General features: G+C 37.4%; 1 protein-coding gene across 5 annotated transcripts in view; it reads right to left on the reverse strand.

The window, feature by feature from the left end:
• Positions 1-2,061: 2,061 nt before the first annotated feature.
• The window catches only part of LOC127847597 (uncharacterized), a 188,530-nt gene continuing 168,505 nt past the window's right edge, over positions 2,062-22,086 (reverse strand). For all 5 annotated transcript variants that reach the window (XM_052379615.1, XM_052379617.1, XM_052379613.1 and 2 more), the window contains exons 6-14: positions 20,642-21,112; positions 19,191-20,348; positions 17,839-17,943; positions 17,132-17,273; positions 14,278-14,351; positions 12,221-12,378; positions 8,796-8,989; positions 4,897-5,031; positions 2,062-3,203 (exon numbers count right to left, since the gene is read on the reverse strand). In XM_052379615.1, the coding sequence (XP_052235575.1) occupies positions 2,114-3,203; positions 4,897-5,031; positions 8,796-8,989; positions 12,221-12,378; positions 14,278-14,351; positions 17,132-17,273; positions 17,839-17,943; positions 19,191-20,348; positions 20,642-21,112 (3,527 nt within the window). In that variant the 3' untranslated portion in view covers positions 2,062-2,113. The remainder of the gene's footprint in view (positions 3,204-4,896; positions 5,032-8,795; positions 8,990-12,220; positions 12,379-14,277; positions 14,352-17,131; positions 17,274-17,838; positions 17,944-19,190; positions 20,349-20,641; positions 21,113-22,086) is intronic.

The raw sequence follows: 22,086 nt of genomic DNA on the forward strand, positions 1-22,086 counted from the left end.
ACGTCATTTCATTTTTGGCGAATTTTTACATTTTTTTGGCGCCATTTTATATAACGCCATTTATGACGTCATCATGTACAACGTCATTTGACGTTTAAAAACATTTTTCTTTGTTATTTAAATTGTGCAGTCAAAAGACGTAAAAATGTAGTTAACATATAATTTCCAATGTTTTGATAAAGGCATTATGCCGAAACGTCAATTAAAGGAGTATAATCAGAGAGTTATAATTTTTTAATATCCCTTCGGATAATTCAACTGAGCTTATATGTTTTTTTTTTGTCAATTTCACACACAAAACAAGTTGACGTTAAAATGTGTTGTTTAGTGTACACATCTTAGACTGATTATCTGCAGTCTGCTCTGCCAAACTTGTCCACGGGTGGCCAATCGTCACAATAACATAGCATTTTAACTATCAGGATCACGTGACTTTGTGGGGTTCACAAATGGATGTAAACACACATGTATGCGGGGCTTTTTTAAATAACATTTTAAAACAATCTTTAAGAATTTCAACTAATGCATTCAAGACAGTTTTTTGCGGCCTATCACAATATAAAATACATCAGAATTACTGTATTGAATAAGCCTGTGTTCGATGTTTACAGCATTCATATACACAGTTTTGCTGCGTGCAACGTGAAATTTTGGCACTGATTTCAGACGTATTCGAAGATGAAGTCTTTAATCTAAAGATATCAGAACAAACTTTGTATGCACTTAAGTTTTATGCCCCCGGATCGAATGATCGGCGGCATATTGTTTTGGGCCTGTCTGTCTATCATTGTATGTGTCTGTCTGTCACAAACTTTAACCTTGGTTAAACTTTTGCAATAACTTGTGTAATATTGAAGATAGCAACTTGTTATTTGGCATGCATGTGTATCTCATGGAGCTGCACATTTTGAGTGGTGAAAGGTAAAGATCATCCTTCAAGGTCAAAGATAATAATTTCAAAGCGGCGCATTAGGGGGCATTGTGTTTCTGACAAACACATCTCTTGTTGGCAAATGCATTTCAATAACTTGAGATATTTGCAAAAATAAAGTTCTTAACGGTTTGTTTTCATTCTATCAAGCCTGTGTGTAAACCGGATATTGATCATGCATTGTACAGCAAATAATTACTAAAGAGCACTAATGTAAGCATGTGTTTTAGTAGACGAATCCGCAAAATATGACAATGTTCGAAATGTCAACTTAAACCTGAAATGATACAATGCAGGTAAGCAAGCCGCAATATTAAACACCATGTATATTAGTTTTCAAGCACCTAGTTAACAGATTTGCAAGATAACATGGTGAACAAATACTGTTTGAAAAAGATGATCTTACCAAGATATTTTGTTGCAGAAAAAAATAAATTCAGAACATACCTGTTTTTTCTTTTTTATTTTACTCCTTTACAAGAAATTTCGCTTTCTTATAGAAGTATACTGTAACCCACAGCTCATAGCATGCACAATGAATGACAATAATCAAAATGTAAATAATGATATCATAAATCATTTTATAAATACTATCACAGTATAACACGGGCAACAAACAAAGTAGTTTGTAAAATGAAAATGCAAGAACAAAACACAAAATCTAAACTAAAACATCAATGAGACAAATGTTCTTGTTTGAAGACATTATTTCAGTTTTACATGTAATACCACATCAACAAGATCATTGTATGAAAATTCATAGCAAATATGGACCCCAACATGTTAATGATAACTCCCATGAAGCAAATTACATATTTTTATGCATACAGTTTACATGTATCATACACATACTTAAAGTAACAGACAAAATGTACAACTCAAGAGGCATCAAACGCAACTGGCAATAAATCAACAACTCATGCAAATACCTCAGATCTCAAAACATCAGCAACTTATGCAAAGACCTCTTTAATATGGCATGTACATTGTTTTCCACAAACAGAGTCTGAACAATTCTTATATCAGAGACATAAACAGGGGTATAAATATTCATTTGATAAGATCAATTTTAGGGGAAAACTGTATGAATTGAGAGCACACTCCCTGCCCCTCCCCCCCCCCCAAAAAAAAAAGCCCTGGAAGCAGTCAGTGTCAAAATAAGTGGCCAATGCAATGGCCTCATCATGATAGCATGGACTTTGTTTTCAGCAGAGCTTGTTGAAGTCGAGCAATGTTGGCATCCAGCGTAGCAATACCCTGCCGGAATTTCCCTTCATCCACCGTATTGGCCGTTGTCACAGAGGACATCGAGACAGAGGAAACGTTATCATCATCATGGATTGCGCTTATAGTGTGATCTGCTGACCTACCCCTGAATTTTGCAAGTCTTTGAGCATTTCTTACTACACCAGTGGCTTCTGATGATTTGGCTGTCCGGTCATCGGCTTCACTGGAAGTATAAAATTCAGCCACCCTGTTATTTAGATATCTGCCCCTTGGAGGCAGTCCTTTATTAACCAGTGTCTCTATTGGTCTAGTGACCGTGTCTTGTGGGTGATATTTCCTGAAGTAGTCCGTGACACTATACCGAGACTGTTCTACACTGACCTCTGTACCGTCTTGAAGGCCATCCGTGGCTCTACCTCCACTGCTATATCCTTGTTGGGCCCTAGCTCTGGATGGGGAATATTCACCAACCATTTGTCCCCTATTATACGGCTGTCTATTTCTAATGCCCCTTGCGGGAGACAACTCCTCCCTGCCATCTTTCACCTCTTCACTTTCCCACCTCTTAATTCTCTCCCTTGATGGCCTTGGCCTGTAAGTCTCTCTCTCAGCCCCTACATTCCCACCGGCATCTCTAAGTGCAACAGCCCCACTCCGCATTGGTGGAAAACCAGGCCCCCTGAGGTCCCTGACATCCCTACCAGGCTGATCATTTTTCAACCTCACAGGGGATAAACTAGACGTTCGCCGTTGCCCAGGTCTGTCATTCCACGCCCCACCCATGTCCCTCTTCATCTGCAGATCAACAAGCGTGTCCAACTCAGACTCGGACGCTGGTCCTTGGCGACCGTTTGTCATGGCTCTTACTGGTAAATGGTGCCGGTTGTGGTCTGCCAGTGCCTCCTGTGTAAGTCTGGCTGTAGAGGTAGTGGCGCCACTGTCGTCAAAGTCAAGTTCTCTGCGCTCAGCTGCCCTAGACCTTCTCTCTGGTGTTCTCTGTAGAGGCTTTGTTGCTGCCAGCTGCTGGCCTCTTCTGACTGTAAAACTGGAATGTAAATCATTAAAAAAATATGACTTTTATTGAAAAACTCAAATATGTTTCCTGGGTAGAACATTGAAGTACTTGGTGTCTTTTGGGGAATTGTAAAGAACGGTTGCCGCAGTAGGGATACAAACCCATGACCTAAAAGATAGAAAACGGATATCATTTAAATCTCTTCAATAATGTGACATGGTGTATGACTATATGAACATGATGTATTATAAAATCTCATAAATAATGCGGGGTAAAATATTTGCAATATTAGAAAGTTCAATTACCGGCAGTAACAGCAATAGAAGAAAAATGGTAAAATTAGCATCAAAGAGCAAATGAGCAGATGTGAATCCTTTTAAGGTAAAACTTCTTTATCAAAAAGAGTATCATTATGTGAGAACATTTGGAACCATCTCATGGAAAGAAAATACTGCTATTCACCTTACAGGGTTCACCTTGAATTTTAGTATATGAGCCATGCTCTGTGAAAATGGTGTTTAATGCATGTACTTAAAGTGTCGTATCGGGTAAACCTTTGAGTACACATTTTCATGTAGAGAAAGTCTCTTCTTAGCAAAAATCTAGTTTTGGCGGAAAGTGTTGTCCCAGATTAGCCTGTGCCGCCCACACAAGCCACTCTGGCATGACACTTTAAGCATATACATTAAAACCCTTTTTCACAGATCACGGCTAATACTATTAAATAGATTCAAAATGAGAACAACATGTATATATGAGGCTCATTATGGGGAAACTGGGCTTGATGCATCTGCAGTTGGCACAGGCTTATCTGGGACCACAATATCCACTTGATGCATCTGCAGTTGGCACAGGCTTATCAGGGACCACAATATCCACTTGATGCATCTGCAGTTGGCACAGGCTTATCAGGGACCACAATATCCACTTGATGCATCTGCAGTTGGCACAGGCTTATCTGGGACCACAATATCCACTTGATGCATCTGCAGTTGGCACAGGCTTATCTGGGACCACAATATCCACTTGATGCATCTGCAGTTGGCACAGGCTTATCTGGGACCACATTATCCACTTGATGCATCTGCAGTTGGCACAGGCTTATCAGGGACCACAATATCCACTTTAATGGTAATTTTTGTTTAAAGAAAGTCCCTTATAAGCAAAAAGCGAGTTAAGGCAGAAAGTGTTGTCCCTGATTATTGTGTGGGGACTCTGGGAAACACTTTAGCAACAAGCATTAAGCCCAGTTTTCACTGAACAAGGCTCAGTTGTAAAAGTTGTAGGGCATCAAATGGAGGAAGTCAGTTTAATGGAGGTGAAATCACAAGTGTAGTGGGGGTCATGGTAACAAAGTCTTGAAACTCTGTTTAATGCATTTTATTGAGGCTAACCAATATAGAAATGAAGGAAAACCCAGGTTGGAATAAAGCAAGACAATTGATTTGCATTCACTACACGGTTTTGGCAATGCAAGTGTGGTTAGTGAATTCATAAAGAAATAAACCTTTTCTTTTTAATGACCAAACAAAATCTGCTTCGGATCAATTCTGGATTATAATTGGACATAACAACTATTGCATCCGCATGCATGGGTGAACAAACATTATAGAAAGGACAAAATTTCCCCAAAAAGTAAGTGTATGTTATATGAAACAGCAGATAATAAAATGACCAGTACTGCACAAGGCTGAACAGTCAACCAATCCAGACCACAGCTTACCCAGCCTGTCCATCTCCCTCCACTATCTTGAGCAGCCTGTTGAGTCCGTAGCTCTGGTTATGGTCCCAGTTGCGATCCTCACAACGGCTCTGTTCTAGCTCATGAAGCAGCTCTGAGATGCTCTCCTTCATCGTCCTGCAAAGGAAGAACACACAGGAAAGATAAGAGACATACGAGCCACATAATGCCAAAATGGGTTTTATGACATATGCAGCCTGTTTATTCCACTTTGGTCATGAATAACTGAAAAGACTGGGAGCATGTTCCGGCTTGTCGGGAGATATACTGCATGCATGAAATCATGACATAAGACCCATTTTCCCAAGATGTGACTCCTACATTTGGACCAAAGCTTTCCATTTACATCCTTTTAACACTCTTGTGATGAGCACTTGTTTTTTTTCAATATATCTTCAGACTATTCACACAGTTTACAGGTCCATGGATATTTTCACCAAGTAAAACATGTTCTTACAAAATACCTTTTAAGTAACCTATACATGTGATACGACACCACACAGCTAGTGTACCCCATCCATTATGAGACAAACTTGTAGTGTAAAGAAAATTAACACATGTATTCTGACAACTTAAGATTGAACTAACAGGGCAGCATACAGTATTTACACCCATTACAAGCTATGGTTTAACCCTTTACCACTTAGGCTCGAATTGTCGTTGTCGACTCGGGTACTACTTACATGTATCCCCGGGTAATCTTATGTATACTTTCATATACCCCAGGTACGGTAAATATACTGAAACGTACCCGGTCTGTATAAGACTGTACCCGAGTTGTATTCCCGCCTAAAATCCGATGTCGTAAAACGCGCTACCGATAATCTTAAACAAACTTCTCTTTAAAAAAAACTGCGTCAACATGCTTTTTGAGTATGAGTTTGGATAATATAGAGGCCATTTTACAGCACATTGACATAAATGTGAATATAATAAATTTAAAAAAAATAGCTGATAACATCCGATTTAGCGATATATTTCCTGAGTACATTTTAGTATATTTACCATACCAGGGGCACATGTAAGTATAGTTAAGAGTACCTGAGCTGACAATGACCAATTAAGCACCACTTAGATAGGTATTTTGACGCATTTGTATTGATTTAGGAAGTTAGAATTAATAAGTGACATTTCTTATTAAATTCAAGTTTTTAAAGCATCATTTCCAACCCTTTTTTACAGCATATAATCTGGACATACTGCCAGTTACTCGCAGGTTGCTCTGGTTTAATGCTGGTTGCAAAAGCCAATTTCACTTTGCTTCTTATGGGGGAAACAGTTATAGGAAACAAACGCAATTTAAAGTAATAAACACTACATTCAACACATGAGCTGGAAAATGTAGAGCCCAGACACCTAAATGGTTCCTCCATATGTGTTACTTAAATGATGCAGACAAAGGCAAATACCAGGGTTTCAGAAGTTAAATGTCTTCAAAAATACATTACCACATTAATGACACAACCCAAAGTTCTACTCCCAAAATTGTATCCAATTGAACTGCACAAGGGTGCATCACAAAGTATGTTCTAGCAACAAACAGAAAATAACTAGAGCTTTGTCACAGACGTGACAAATACCCCCACATGCCGCATTGACACATACTATTTTTCATGTCATCTTCACAAAAAACAGCAGTCACCATGCTCAATTTTTAAAACGCACTTAGTGACCCCTTGACCTAGTTTTTGATCCAGATAGACCCATGTTCTAACTTGGCCTTAAGATCATCTCCATAAGACTTCTGACCAAGTTTGGTGAAGATCGGATGTAAACTACTTGAATTAGACAGCGTACACCATGCTGAATGTTAAAAAACTCCCTAAGTGACCCCGTGACCTAGTTTAAGACCCGGAATGGCCCATGTTCAAACTTGTCCTAGAGATCATTTAGATAAAACTTGTGACCAAGTTTGGTGAGGATTGGATGAAAACTACTTGATTTAGAGAGCGGACAACATGGTGACGTTTAAAACGCACTAAGATACCCCGTGACCTAGTTTTTTATCCCGAATGACCCATATTCAAACTTGACCTAGAAATCATCTAGATACAACTTCTGACCAAGTTTGGTAAAGATTAGATGAAAACTACTTGAATTAGAGAGTGGACAACATTGTGATATTTAAAGCGCACTAAGTGACCCCTTGTTTTTGACCCGGTATGACCCATATTCAAACTAGCCCTAGACATTAACAAGATACAACTTCTGAACAATTTTTGTGAAGATTGGATAAAAACTACTTGAATTAGAGAGCAGACAACATGGTGAGGTTTTAAACACACTAAGTGACCCCGTGACCTAGTTTTTGACCCGGCATGGCCCATGTTCGAACTTGACCTTCACATCATCTAGTTACAACTTCTGACAAGTGTGGTGAAAATCGGATTTAAACTACTTGAAATAGAGAGCGGAAATAGAGAGCGGACACCATGCTCAATGTGTAAAACGTACTAAGTGACCCTGTGACCTAGTTTATGACCCGGAAAGGCCCATGTTCGAACTTGGCCTTAAGATCATCTAGATACAACTTCTGACCAAGTCTGGTGAAGATCGGATGAAAACTACTTGAATTAGAGAGCGGACAACATACTGAATGTTTAAAACACACTAAGTGACCCTGTGACCTAGTTTTTGACCCGGCAAGGCCCCTGTTCGAACTTGGCCTTAAGATCATCTAGATACAACTTCTAACAAAGTTTGGTGAAGATCGGATGAAAACTACTTGAATTAGAGAGCGGACAACATACTGAATGTTTAAAACACACTAAGTGATCCCGTGACCTAGTTATTGACCAGGCAAGGCCCATGTTCGAACTTGGCCTAGACATCATGTAGATACAACTTCTGACCAAGTTTAGTGAAGATCGGATAAAAACTACTTAAATTAGAGAGGTAACAACATGCTGAATGTTTAAAACGCACTAAGTGACCCGTGACCTAGTTTTTGACCCGACAAGGCCCATGTTCAATCTTGGCCTAGACATCATCTAGATGCAACTTCTGACCAAGTTTGGTGAAGATCGGATGAAAACTACTTGAATTAGAGAGCGGACAACATGATGAATGTTTAAAACGCACTAAGTTACGCCGTGACCTAGTTTTTGACCTGGCAAGGCCCATGTTCGAACTTGGCCTAGACATCATGTAGATACAACTTCTGACCAAGTTTGGTGAAGATCGGATGAAAAGTACTTGAATTAGAGAGCGGACACTTAATACGGACCGACAGACTGACCGACAGACAAGTTCACTCCTGTATACCCCCCTAAACTTCTTTTGTGGGGGTATAATGATATGGCATTGCTATGTACAGAAAAAGGAACTACACGTACTTATAAATATGACTAACACTTCTATTTACTGGTAAGTAAGCCTTACAGTTTAAACAGTAATGTCTGTCCAATAAAAAGGAACACTTACGAGAAAAACAACACTGCCCAAAAATTTACTTGTATGTAACCTACACATTTAAGAGCTCCAAAATGAAGGAACTTTTAGGAAATAGAAGATATATGATGATTTTTTGAAAATCACAGCTATCTTACTTCAAACCACAAGAAAGTACAGAATAAATAAGGATAATTCATCAATAATCTGCTATGAAACTTTGACAAACAGAAGTTAATTGTCCAATACCCCTATCCCACTCAGAAGCTAAGTGAAAATGGCTATATGCAACCAGCATTAAACCAGAACAGACTTCCAGTCACTTGCATGTTTTATGCTGTTTGCTGCTCTTTGGTATCTTTAATTGTGAAAAGCAGCCTTAATAACAAGATTTTTAATAAGAAAGGTTTTAAATATAATATGATTTTCCAAGGAGCTACAAATACATCAAAATGGGAATCTCAGTAGTTAAGGGATAACAAAGCACCTACTCGACTATCTCCTGTTGCCTAACAATCTCTTCATCCCGCTGTCTCAAGGTCACCTGCAGAATGTGGTTCTCCTTCTCGATGGCCTCTAACTGGGTCAATGTTCCCTCGTGACCTTTCTTCAGAAGTTCAAGGTCATGCTTCACTTGCTGAGCTTCCATGGTGATTTCCTGGCGAACTTTTAGTTGCTCAGTCTCCTGGTTGACAAAGGATTAACCCATTTATGCCCAGTGGACTCTCCTATCCTTCTTAATTGGATCAATTTATTTCCAAAATTAGGGGTGTCAAGTATATTTATGTCTATATTTAGAATATTTCATAAAGAAATTCATTTAAGCAAACAGCGCAGACCCAGATGAGACGCCGCATTATGCGGCGTCTCATCTGGGCATACGCTGTTTGCAATGTCCTTTTTTCAGGACGCTAGACATAAATGGGTTAAATTATGTTGTTTTAAATTTAGAAAAATCTTACTAATACACTAATAATATGTATTATCTAATTGTGTCCATTTTGACATGTTCTTCTAGGAAATAACTATTAGTCTAACATCTTAGACTTAATCATTGAATTAAAAATATTTTTATCCTTAATATACCCACACGCACTACTATTTTGAAGCTTTACCTTGATTAAAGTGGCACATTCAAATTTCCAATTAAATCTAACAGCTTTTAGCATTTGGATGGCATAAATAACATTACAGTGTTCAACAAACAAAGTGTTGATTCAAATAAAATGATCTTAAAAAATTCTCAATTGTCTGAAAACTATTTAATATTATTAAATGTTAAATATTAAACATTGAAATGAAACAGACTGTTTGCTGAAGTTGAGTGTGAAAGGTTTAAACCCCCCAGCAATTTAGGGAGAAAGCATTGAAGTTGATGGTTAATATATTGTGTTCTTGGAAGCTTCTGTATTTGACCTCTGTAAAATACTACATTTAAATCCAAAGATAAGTATTTTGCGGTTTATGCTTTCATAGTTATACAAGTTTAACAATTTGGGAAATATTAAGTTGTTAAATACAAGATCTTAATACAAACAAGGGCTGTTTGTAAAACATGCATGCCCCACCCCCATATGGGCTGTCAGTTGTAGTGGCAGCCATTGTGTGAATACGTTTTTTGTCACTGTGACCTTGACCTTTGACCTAGTGACCCGAAAATCAATAGGGGTCATCTGCCAGTCATGATCAATGTACCTATGAAGTTTCATGATCCTAGGCCTAATTATTATTGAGTTATCATCAGGAAACCATTTTACTGTTTCTACTCACTGTGACCATGACCTTTGACCTAGTGACCTGAAAATTTATAGGGGTCATCTGCCAGTCAAGATCAATGTTCCTATGACGTTTCATGATCCTAGGCGTAAGCATTCTTAAGTTATGATCCGGAAACCATTTTACTATTTTGAGTCACTGTGAACATGACCTTTGACCTAGTGACCTGAAAATCAATATTGGTCATCTGCCAGTCATGATCAATGTTCCTATGAAATTTCATGATCCAAGGCGTAAGCATTCTTCAGTTATCACCCAGAAACCATTTTAATATTTTAAGTCACTGTGACCTTGACCTTTGACCTAGTGACCTGAAAATCAATAGGGGTCACCAGTCATGATCAATGTTCCTACGAAGTTTCATGATCCTAGCCCTTTCATGATCCTAGGCCTAAGCATTCTTGAGTTATCATCCTGAAGCCATTTTACTGTTTCGAGTCACTGTGACCTTGACCTTTGACCTAGTGACCTGAAAATCAATTGGGGATATCTGCCAGTCATGATCAATGTACCAATGAAGTTTCATGATCCTAGGCCTAGGCATTCTTGAGTTATCATCCAGAAACCATTTAACTGTTTCGAGTCACTGTGACCTTGACCTTTGACCTAGTGACCTGAAAATCAATAGGGGTCATTTGCTAGTCATGATCAATGTGCCTATGAAGTTTCATGATCCAAGGCGTAAGCATTCTTGGGTTATCATCCGGACACCATTTTACTATTTCGAGTCACTGTGACCTTGACCTTTGACCTAGTGACCTAAAAATCAAAAGGGATCATCTGCCAGTCATTATCAATCTACCCATGAAGTTTCATGATCCTAGGCCTAAGCCTTACTGAGTTATCATCTGGAAACCATTTAACTATTACGAGTCACTATGATCTTGACCTTTTACCAAGTGACCTGAAAATCAATATGGGTCATCTGCCAGTTATGATCAATGTACCATGATCCTAGACCTAAGCGTTCTTGAGTTGTCACCTGGAAACCATCTGGTGGACGGACCGACTGACAGACCAATGGACCGACCGACATGTTCAAAACAATATACGGACCGACTGACAGACCAATGGACCAACCGACATGTTCAAAACAATATACCTCCTCTTCTTCGAAGGGGGGCATAAATATCAAAATAGAATTTTGCAAATTGATGGGTTTTGTTTATAGATTTTCTCAAAAGCTTTGTGAAAATTGGCCTTGAATAGGAGGAAAATGCAGCCCCCACAACATGCCTAAAACCTTATCCACTCAGATTGGGACAATTAAAATGGCCTTGTGCAACCAGCAAAAAAAAGAACAGCAAGCTATGCTATAAATGAAGCCCTTAAAACTTGAATCCAGTAAGAATATAGTAAGAATGGTCATAAATTGTATTTGATTTGTAAAGGGACCTCAAACACATCAAAGTGCACATCTGTGTGGTTAAGGGTTGGGACACTACTTTCTGCTTTTAATATATTTTTCATTTAAAGACAGTCTCTTCTTAGCAAAAATCCAGTTAAGGCAAAAAGTGTCGTCCCTGATTAGCCTGTGTGGACTGCACAGGCTAATCTGGAAAAACACTTAAGGCACATGCATTAAACCCCATTTTCACAGAGCATGGTTCATTTTATATCTAAAGCATAACATTGTTTAAAAGTTTTACATTTGGCCGATACATACATAATGGAAAAAGGGCTAGACATTAAGTTCCACAACATTATTGAGGGTGTTACCCTTGGGCAAAAATTGTATTATGTTGACAGAAATATATGAATGGAAATGAGAACACAAAACACAATATATCGATCTCATTCAGGAAATGATGGAACTAGTTTTAAAAATAAAAGTAGAGATAATAACAAGTGCTGCCCCAATAAATGCTTTGATAGAAAATATTGAAATGCACTAAGTGACCCAGTTTTTGACCCGGCATGACCCATATTCCAACTTGACCTAGATATTGGCTAGATACAACTTCTGACCAAGTTTGGTAAAGATCAGATCAAAACTATTTGAATTAGAAAGTGGCCACGAAAAGTGTGACAGACTGACAGTGCGAAAACTATATAATCCTTTTCTTTGAAAGGGGGCATAAAAATGAGAATAATAGAAGTAGTAGTTATTATCATAACAATGACAATAGTAATAACTGACCTTCTCACTGGTGCTGGCTATCAGTTTAGACTTGTCCACTTTCATCTTGTGTATCTCCTGATAGAGATACTGCACCTCCGCAGCCAGCCTCGTCTTAATGTCCCGCTCCTCTCTCAACACTTTCTGTAGGCTCTCGTTGCTGGTCTGCAGGTGAAGGACTGAAACACACAGCAGTTAATGTACAGTATCCGTACAGTTTCAGTCTATAAACAGGCAGGTAAAAGTACATTATTTGCTTACTAGACAGGCAGGTAAGAATAGAGAATTTGATTATGAGACAGGCAGGTAAACGCATTTTCTTATTAGACAGGCAGGTGAATAAAGTTTTTGATTATTAGACAGGAAAGCAAAAGCATAGTATCTGTTAAAAAGACAGGCAGGTAGAAGTATAGTTTTTGTTTATAATCAGGCAAGAGTACAGTATTTGTTAATAAACAAGGCAGGCAAATTGACTTTTGCTTACTTTCTAGGCAGGTAAAAGTACATTATTATATACCTGTTTTATGCTTTTAACAAAATACAGGTTGTATCAATCGTTGAAAAAAAAACAACGTATTACGCAACTCGCTGTTTCCAATTCCATATTACCATAATAGCCAGACTACTTCGACCCATTTAATGACGTCACATTACGCGCGTCGAAAATATAAATATTTTATATAACAAAATATATTACGTAGTTCATCGTGTGACGTCATTTCTGTGACGAAATACAATAGTTTTATCTAAACTCTATGGAATTTAAGGACATGTCGGACGTGGTGTTTTTTAACAGTAAACAATTTAAAAACATTGAACGAATTCAAAATGTATTTTGGAGTGTGTGTTTATCATGCATAAATGTATATTTTGATAGGATTACAATAAAATAGTGTGATTTAAACTAAGTTTCGAAAAACACATGGAAGATAGAAGTGGAAGTGCATATTGTTTCAACGTTTTTGTTATAAACATCCAATTAAAGTTGTTAATTGATATAAACATTGGATTAACGATGGGATTAAGGTAAGCGTGTCGGAAACCTTTAGTTTTCCCGGTTCGAATGTTTACACATTAATTTACATAAACTGTATTCATACACGTCTTAAATAAATGGCGTACCGTTTTTGTCATTGTTTTGTCAGTTTTGTTAAAGTAAAAAATACAATTGTTGACTGTTTTTGTTAGTTGTTGTATATAATAAACACTCTCGTGGCTTGTGCTATTTCGCATCACACTCGAGGCTCCGCCTCTCGTATGATACGTCATCACACAAGCCAATCGAGTTATACAAACTCTTGGAACAATTGACTAGCATAATATTCTGTATGTATTTTACTCAGCAGACAGGTAGGTAAAATTATAGTATTTGCATAATAGACAGACAGGGTAAAAGTGTACTATGTGCTTATTTAAATATTAGACAGGCAAGTAAAAGTATAGTATTTATTAATTAGAAAGGTAAAAAGTGCAGTAATTGTTCACAAGACATGGAGGTAAAAGAGTATTTCTAAAATACACAGGCAGGTAAAAGTAGAGTAAGGTATAAGTAGAGCATTTGCTTTTTAGACAAGCAGGTTAAAGTACAATATTTGCTTATAAGACCGGTGCGTAAAAGTACAGTATTTGCGTATGAGACAGAAAGGTTAAAGTACAGAATTTGCATATTAGACAGATAGGTTAAAGTACAGTATTTGATTATGAGACAGGCAGGTAAAAGTACAGAATTTGCATAATAGACAGATAGGTTAAAGTACAGTATTTGATAATGAGACAGGCAGGTAAAAGTAGAGTATTTGCTAATTAGACAGTGTATCAAAAGTACACTATTTGCTTTTCACACAAGCAGATAAAAGTACAGCATTTTTATTACAGACATGTCCTTATGCTCCCCTCTTCTCTGAACAGATATTTTTAAAGGCTGATTCAGCAAGCGCAGGACAGTACCAAAAAAGGATAAATAAATGAAAGGCAACATTCAAATGTGTATTTTGATGGGACAGTGAAATTGGGCATTTTAAAGGAAAGCTGTAAAAAAAAAAATAATTTGAATTTATCAAGAGTGAACAAGGGCTTACTTTCAAAGTTGATATCTTTTGGTTCATTTTCTCCTTCCTTTTCTTTCAGTTGTTGGTTTAACATGCGAACCTTTCTGCAATATTCAACAAGATGATGCAATAAAAATATGCCAGTTGAAGCCATGTCAATATTGATTAATGGTCGCATTCAAATAAGCAAACGTCCAAAAGTGGATTGGATCAATATCAAGGACAAAACAAGAGCACCGCATAATGGGTGCCACTCTCGGCTGCAGGTTTAGTTTTGAATAAATGAAGCTTGACAGATCTTTTTTTTTTTTAGAAGTCATAGTGACCTTGACCTTTGACCTAGTGACCCAAAATTGGGTGTGGCATGTAAAACTCATCAAGGTGCAGCTACATATGAAGTTTCAAAGTTGTAGGTTGAAGCACTTTGATTTTAGAGCCAATGTTTAAAACCTTGACAAAATGTTAAGGTTTTAGCACGACGCGGACGACACGACGATAGATATGACACGACAGACACGACGAGCTGGCTATGACAATACCTCGGGATTTCTCCAAAAACAGCCAAGCTAATGAGGTCAGGTGATGTGACTATGGCGATAATGGTCACAGATAACATTGATACAAGCATTTAAGCTTTGTTACAATCTATATTGTAGTGTCATTGCCGGAAGGCCAAACTGTTTGACCTTCTCAATTACTCTCAGTCAAAAAGTGGGGTCAAGGTCAGTGTATGACCAGGCGATGTGGGTATGTCGATGTCATTCAAAGATAGCATCCATGAAAGTATCAAAGCTTTGTTAGATGAATTATTATGTGAGACCAAAGGGAGGCGGAAAACTACAACGGGGGAGGCATGGTCAGGGGTGATAACCCCAAAAAAGGGTTAGGGTAAGGGTTAGGGGTCGGGTTAGGGTTGGGATTAGGCTAACCCAAACCCTAACCCGACCCCTAACACTTACCCTAACCCTCTAACCCCCCCTTGCGCAATACCATACCATGCCTCGCCCGTTGTCGTTTTCCGCCCCCCCCCCCCCCCCCCCCCCCCCGAGACCAAATGTGTCATTTTGAGCTAACCTCCTACAAAAGGTTGTAAACAAGAGATGTGTTTGTCAGAAACACAATGCCCCCTACTGCGCCACTTTGATTTATTTTATTTTTTTATCATTTGGCAGGTACAGATAATTATCTCCCTTTAAAGCTAATTACTTCCCTTGGATTTGTTTTTTTTTACCTTTGACCTTGAAGGATGACCTTGACCTTTCATCAATCAAAATGTGCAGCTCCATGAGATACAAATGCATGCCAAATATCAAGTTGCTATCTTCAATATTGCAAAAGTTCTCGCAACGAAGGTTAAAGTTGGGACAGAATGACAGACAGACGGGCCAAAAACAATATCCCCCGATCATTCGATCAGGGGGCATAAAAACTAAGAGACAGACCAGACATTTATTCCTCTAGGCAACTTCAGATGTTGGGATCATTAGAAGTTTTCCAGTACATTATACATACAAAATAAATTGGAAGTCCTAAATTCTATGACAATATGCATATACATTAACAAGAGATAACCCAAGACAACGCCCTCGACTATTATTCCGCTAAGGTAAAGTATGTAAATTTTCAGTAACCTGGAATTCAATATAAATTTACATCTGGTTGTCAATCAAGTTTTAACCCATAAATAATGGAAAAACTTCCACCCCACGGTTAACTTTATACATGTACTTCTAAAAAAAGTTTTTAAAAGCCTGTTTGAGAAATATTTAAGCCTATTTTTTAGGGATGGCATCGAATACCAATATCGGTATTCGAATGTTCACAAATTCATTCAATCCAATATTCGCATAAAATGGTTGGATTTATTTTACCTTGTTATGTGTAAATTTCCATTGGCTTGTAAGTTATATCCGTTTGCTAAATACGAGGCTGTTTATTAACGTTGCTATCGAAAAATTGTATCGCTGTCGACTATACTGTGATCGGGCACAAATAGAATGAAAAACATCGTGTCATAGAATTTTATTTTTTAATGATTCCACAGATTTGTAGCAGACCGCGCATATGTAAAACTAAGTTAACACACATTGCACGTTGCGGTCTTCTTATCCACAGACCGTGTAAAGTATTCCATACTGCCGAAGGGGCTGGTGGCATTTTCAGATTTGAATTATGATTCCTTGATGATTGTTTTGTTTATATCATCTGTTACTTTTGAGTAATTAACATATTTTAATGTCTGTTCAAACTGTGATCACAAAAACTAAATTATTATTCGCAAGTAAATTGAAGCCCTTAATTGGTACCTAATTGACAAACAACAGTTCGGGCCCTTTCTTATAGTAAGTATATTGCATTGCGCGATTTGAGTAATTCACACATTTTAATGGCTGTACATACTGTGATCACAAAACTTAATTATTATTCGCCACTCAATTGAAACCGTTAATTGGCACCCCATTGGCAAACAACGGTCGGGGCCTTTCTTAGAGCGTGTATATTGCATTGCGCAATCAACACTGATACGGGCCGCGCTATCAGTTTGACACGAAGAACGTCACGTCAAACATGTTTCTCCCAGGTGATTTCGGTTGCTTTTTAGTAAGCGGTTCGCAGGTCATTAAATATTGGTGAAATTACGTTTGGATAAAAATTGAAATATGCGAATATCATTTTTATTATTCAAATGCTGACCATTCAATCGAATTTTCGAATAATTTTGCCATCCCTACTATTTTTTGCTAGAATTTCACAAGACAGACATACCAGCGACCTTCCTAATTTTTAAATGGTGCTTCCAAAACTTGGTGGCCACCATTAGTGTTGACCCATGTATATTTGCGGTATAAAAACACATCAACAAACACAAAAATAAGAACCCAACCTTCTCAACTGGCTGTTTTCACTCCTGAGAGGTTGAATGGCAAGGTCAATCTCTGTCTGGAGGTTAAAGGTCAAGGCCAGCTGGGGAATGGAGTTGACTGTGTCATCAAGGTCACCCACCAGTCTGTTGACCTCAACATCTTCTGTAAAGGGAAACATGGTATGAAACCAATTTATAAAGTAGCAAATATGTTTGTACATGCAAACAGACAACACAGCAGCGCACTTATGGAGCTCAGTTACATTTTCAAAACACAATCTTGTTCACAGAGTTTAGTGTGTTTTTTTAAACAATCCTCAAATCACTTTACTTGCAACACTAAAATATTTTGAATAGTTTAACATAGTTACATTAACTATGAAAAGGACACTATTTTAAACAATGTGCTTGCCCTTGGGATAAAATCTTGGTCAACAAGAAGAACAAGGTAACTTGCTGCCACTACACAACGCAAGCCTTTGACTCTGTATTGTAGTTCAAACAATATGTTGGTAATACATGTTTTTGTTTATTTATCAATAAAAAGCATTACAAATACTTATCTTTTTTATGACTTCAAATTGGTGCATATCATTAAACCAATTCATATTATTATAAGTTTTCATATTCAGGAGTATTATTTTTGATGTATGACATGATGCATACATACATAAACTGTAAAAGCTTTATCACAAATCCTAACATAAATTACATTTACAAAATCTTACTAATGACTCTATTGCATTCCTTCAACTCCTTCAGCAGGTAGCGTAGCTTTCTTATGCCAATATCACTGGCTGCAATCGCCTTGGCGTTGGCTGAGCTGTGATACCCTGGAATAGACAAACATTTCAGCCTCTTTCTGGGAAAACTGGGCTTAATGCATGCACATAAAGTTGGAGCCCAGATTAGCCTGTGCATTACACACAGGCTAATCAGGGAACCACAATTTGCACTTAAACAGGATTTTTGTTCAGAAAAGATTTCTTTCAAACGGGAGAAACATCCAAATAGAGTAAAAAAAGGTGTCCCTGATGAGCCGGTTCTGACTGCACAGGTTCATCTGGGACAACACTTGACTCACTTACATTAAGCCCAGTTTCCCCACAATGAAACTCATATGCAATGAACTAGGGACTCGTGGACAGTGCTCCTGTATGGTATTTTGCTGCTTAACAAAGTGGCTTTCAAAAATCAGAAATGTTGGATGATAAATAAAATATAATATATACATATATATATATATATATATATATATATATATATATATATATATATTGAAAAAATAAACAAGCGTCGCATGGGTATAAAAAAATTGTATTAATATATGTTGATCGGTTTCGCACAGCTCATCAGGGCATATAAAATATACAACAATAACGTCAAATTGTCAAATTGTTATATTATGACGTCAAACGTCAAATTATAACAATGAATTTAACAGGGGCTTAAATAAATCAATAAAAAATTGTTCTTTTGCTAATCTAGCTGAAACAGAGTCCGAATATAACTTATAAAATGGAAATATTTAAAATTTTGGTTCCATTTTAGAACAATCATCAAGATGTTTGCTTAAGGGCATTTGTCTTGTTGAGTTATCGGGCATTTGTTGTTCATGAATAGTTCGTCGATTACGTAGTTTATCTCCAGTTTGTCCAATGTAATATTTATTGCAACCACTACATACTAATACATAAATAACATTTTTGACACATCACATGACATTTCTGTTTTGATTTTAAATATTTTACCATTAAAATTAAAGTTTTTGCCTTCTATCATATTACAAGCATTATATTTTATGACCACATTATATATATAATATATAATGTGGTCATAAAATATAATGCTTGTAATCAACCTCCTAAGATTGGTTGGTGATTGATAAGAAAATACAAAGATGTTTGAAGAACCCAAGTACTAAGTATAACTTTAAACAGAAAAATAAACACATAAATATCATTATATACGAAATAAATAACAATTTCACATAACTGTTCTGCCTTTGTATATTTCATTTTTGTTATGTATTCTTTTTATATTTATTACTATTTGAATATTTATATTATTATTCTCATACCTAAACTGGCTCCTTCCAGGGATGCCTGGCCCAACTGAAGGCTAGGGGCAGACAGCTGAGAAGTGGAGACTCCATGTTGACCTACTGCTGAGGACAGTACACTGGCTGCTTGAGGGACATTCATAAGGGGCCAGCTGATTGGCTGATTCTGTAGGGGAGGGGCTGGGACGTGGCCAATCACAGTGGGCGTCTGAGAATCATCAGGAATGAATACAATTTTCCCTCCTAAACTACTGGAGCCACTGTTATTGGAAATGTTTTGATTCTTTGGAGTTGAGGAGGTTAAAGCAGACAGGTTTTGAGACTCATTTTTCTGTTGGGCTCCCATTCTGAACGTGTTGCCCTTGGTTGTTTGCTGAACTGATGATTTATATGGACTCTTTTTTCTTTCCACAGGTAAATCCCTTTCAGGGACTTCATCCAATGACATCTGACCTCTGTTATGACCCAAAGTGGCGTCACTTCCATCAGACTTACTTTCAGAGCTGCCAGAAATACTTTCCTCAGTTTTGCACTGTAAATTATGGTCAATATTTTTATTGGAATATACAAGCTGCCCATGTTTCACACTATCAGGCTTGGATTTATATATCTGGTATTGTGAACATGCCTCTTGTTGCTGAGATTTACCATGAGTCTTTTCACACAAGACATCAGACTTTTCAGATCTAACGGATTCTCTTAAAGAATCCCTCTCTCCCCTCTCAATTACACTAGCAGTTCCACTTTCAGGCTGTCCAACAGTCTCAACATTACTCTTTTGTCTATTGGCAACTTCTTTGAGGTCTTTAAAATTTAAGACCCAGTTCTGTGGCGGCAGAAACTCTTTAGAATCCCCTGAGATATAGTGCTGGAATGCCGTAAGGGAGCTGTTTGTACTTGCAGGATTCTCAGTATCAATGAAGTCCTCGCCAGTCGATGGCATGACCGGCCGAAACATTGAGTCTCTCTGTGGAATAGTGAAACCTAGACTACCTCGGGCAGTGCCCCCAGAATCTCTTGTAGCTTGTGGTAGTAGGTCAGACGATTCCCTCCCAAAAGCTTCTAACTGGCGGTTATTCTTACTTACTAATTCTCTTGTGGTAGGTGCTTTTTCAGACCATTCTCTCCCGAGGGCTTCTGATTGCAGGAAATTGGTACTAACTAGGTCATGCTGACCTGTAATCATAGTTAAAAATGTGGATGTAAATTTGACACCATTTTTGTTAAGAACCACTTAAAATTTTGATGCACGTAAATAAGTTTTTTTATGTAAGGTAAACAAATGATAAATATGAAGAAGGAAATATATAGTAAATTTATTTTGGGTATTGATAGCTTCAACACATTTAAAACACTGTATATATGTCAAATTCAGTCTTTGCATGTACATGTCTTTGTATATTGATTGTATATACATATATCACAAAATGAATAAAATCATTGAAACATAGAAAACAAATCATGCTAACCTAAGCTGCCCTTCTGTTCACTAAGTGCACATTGTTGCAATAAAGGCACAGGAATCCTACTATTGCTACTTCCATTGCCTCTAGTGTCAGCTGACGCTATATGAATATCCATAGCGTTTAACTTCTGTAGAGTTTCCTTGGCAACGGCCTCCTGAATCTGTTGATTTTTCTTCAGCTCAAGCTGCTTGTATATCTCCACCATCTGGGCCATGTTCTGAAGATGGTTCAAGCTCGGTGGCACAGAGGAGACTGTGGAGATATCACGTTCAGGAACGTCCTGCTGTATGTTGGACTCTGAAGCGTTCGGTAGCTGACAGGCCGATGTGTCTGCTGCAAGTTTTTCAGGGTCGGGAGTGGATGAAGCCAGCCTAGAGTTGAATATTGGATTAGTGGCTGAGTCATGTCCATAGACCTGGCGCAGCAACTGGGCCGCACCGTAGGGAAATGGTGTACCATACATGGAGGACAGGCCTGGAAAGAAATGAATACATCACTTGGAGGCTGAATACATCACTTGAAAGACTGAAAACATCTCTTAAAAGACTGAATACATGGCTTAGAAGACTTAATACATCACTTGAAACACTGAATATATCACTTGAAAGACATAAAACATCACTTGAAAGATTGAATACATCACTTGAAAGACTGAATACATCACTTGAAAGATTGAATACATCACTTGAAAGATATAAAACATCACTTGAAAGACGGAATACATCACTTGAAAGACTGAAAACATCACTAGGAAGACATAATACATCACTTAAAAGACTAAATACATCACTTGAAAAACTGAATACATCACTTGAAAGACTGAATACATCACTTGAAAGGCTGAATACCTCACTTGAAAGGCTGAATACATCACTTGAAAGGCTGAATACATCACTTGAAAGGCTGAATACATCACTTGAAAGGCTGAATACATCACTTGAAAGACTTAATACATCACTTGAAAGACTTAATACCTCACTTGAAAGACTTAATACATCACTTGGAAGACATAATACATCGCATGAAAGACTGAAAACATGACTTTAAACACTGAATTCATCACTTGGAAGACATAATACATCACTTGAAATACTAAAAACATCACTTGAAATACTAAATACATCACTTGAAATACTAAATACATCACTTGAAATACTAAATACATCACTTCAAAGACTGAATACATCACGTGAAATACTGCATACATAACCTGAAATTATGCTGGTAAAGACGGAATATGTTGGTGTTTTCTATTTAGGAAGATAAAACAGTTTCAAATGAAATTCTTAATGTATGTGTATTTACATGTAGGCTGAAGTAAATTAGAAGTTTTATTAAAAATTCTCCTTTATTGTGTTTTTATTAATAGACAACTGAGTGGCACATTTCTGCTAATAAAATAACATTGATTATGATATAACCATGTATAATTAGGTGTGATGCATAAA

The sequence above is a fragment of the Dreissena polymorpha genome, chromosome 10, assembly GCF_020536995.1.
Source record: "Dreissena polymorpha isolate Duluth1 chromosome 10, UMN_Dpol_1.0, whole genome shotgun sequence".
Lineage (NCBI taxonomy): Eukaryota > Metazoa > Mollusca > Bivalvia > Myida > Dreissenidae > Dreissena > Dreissena polymorpha.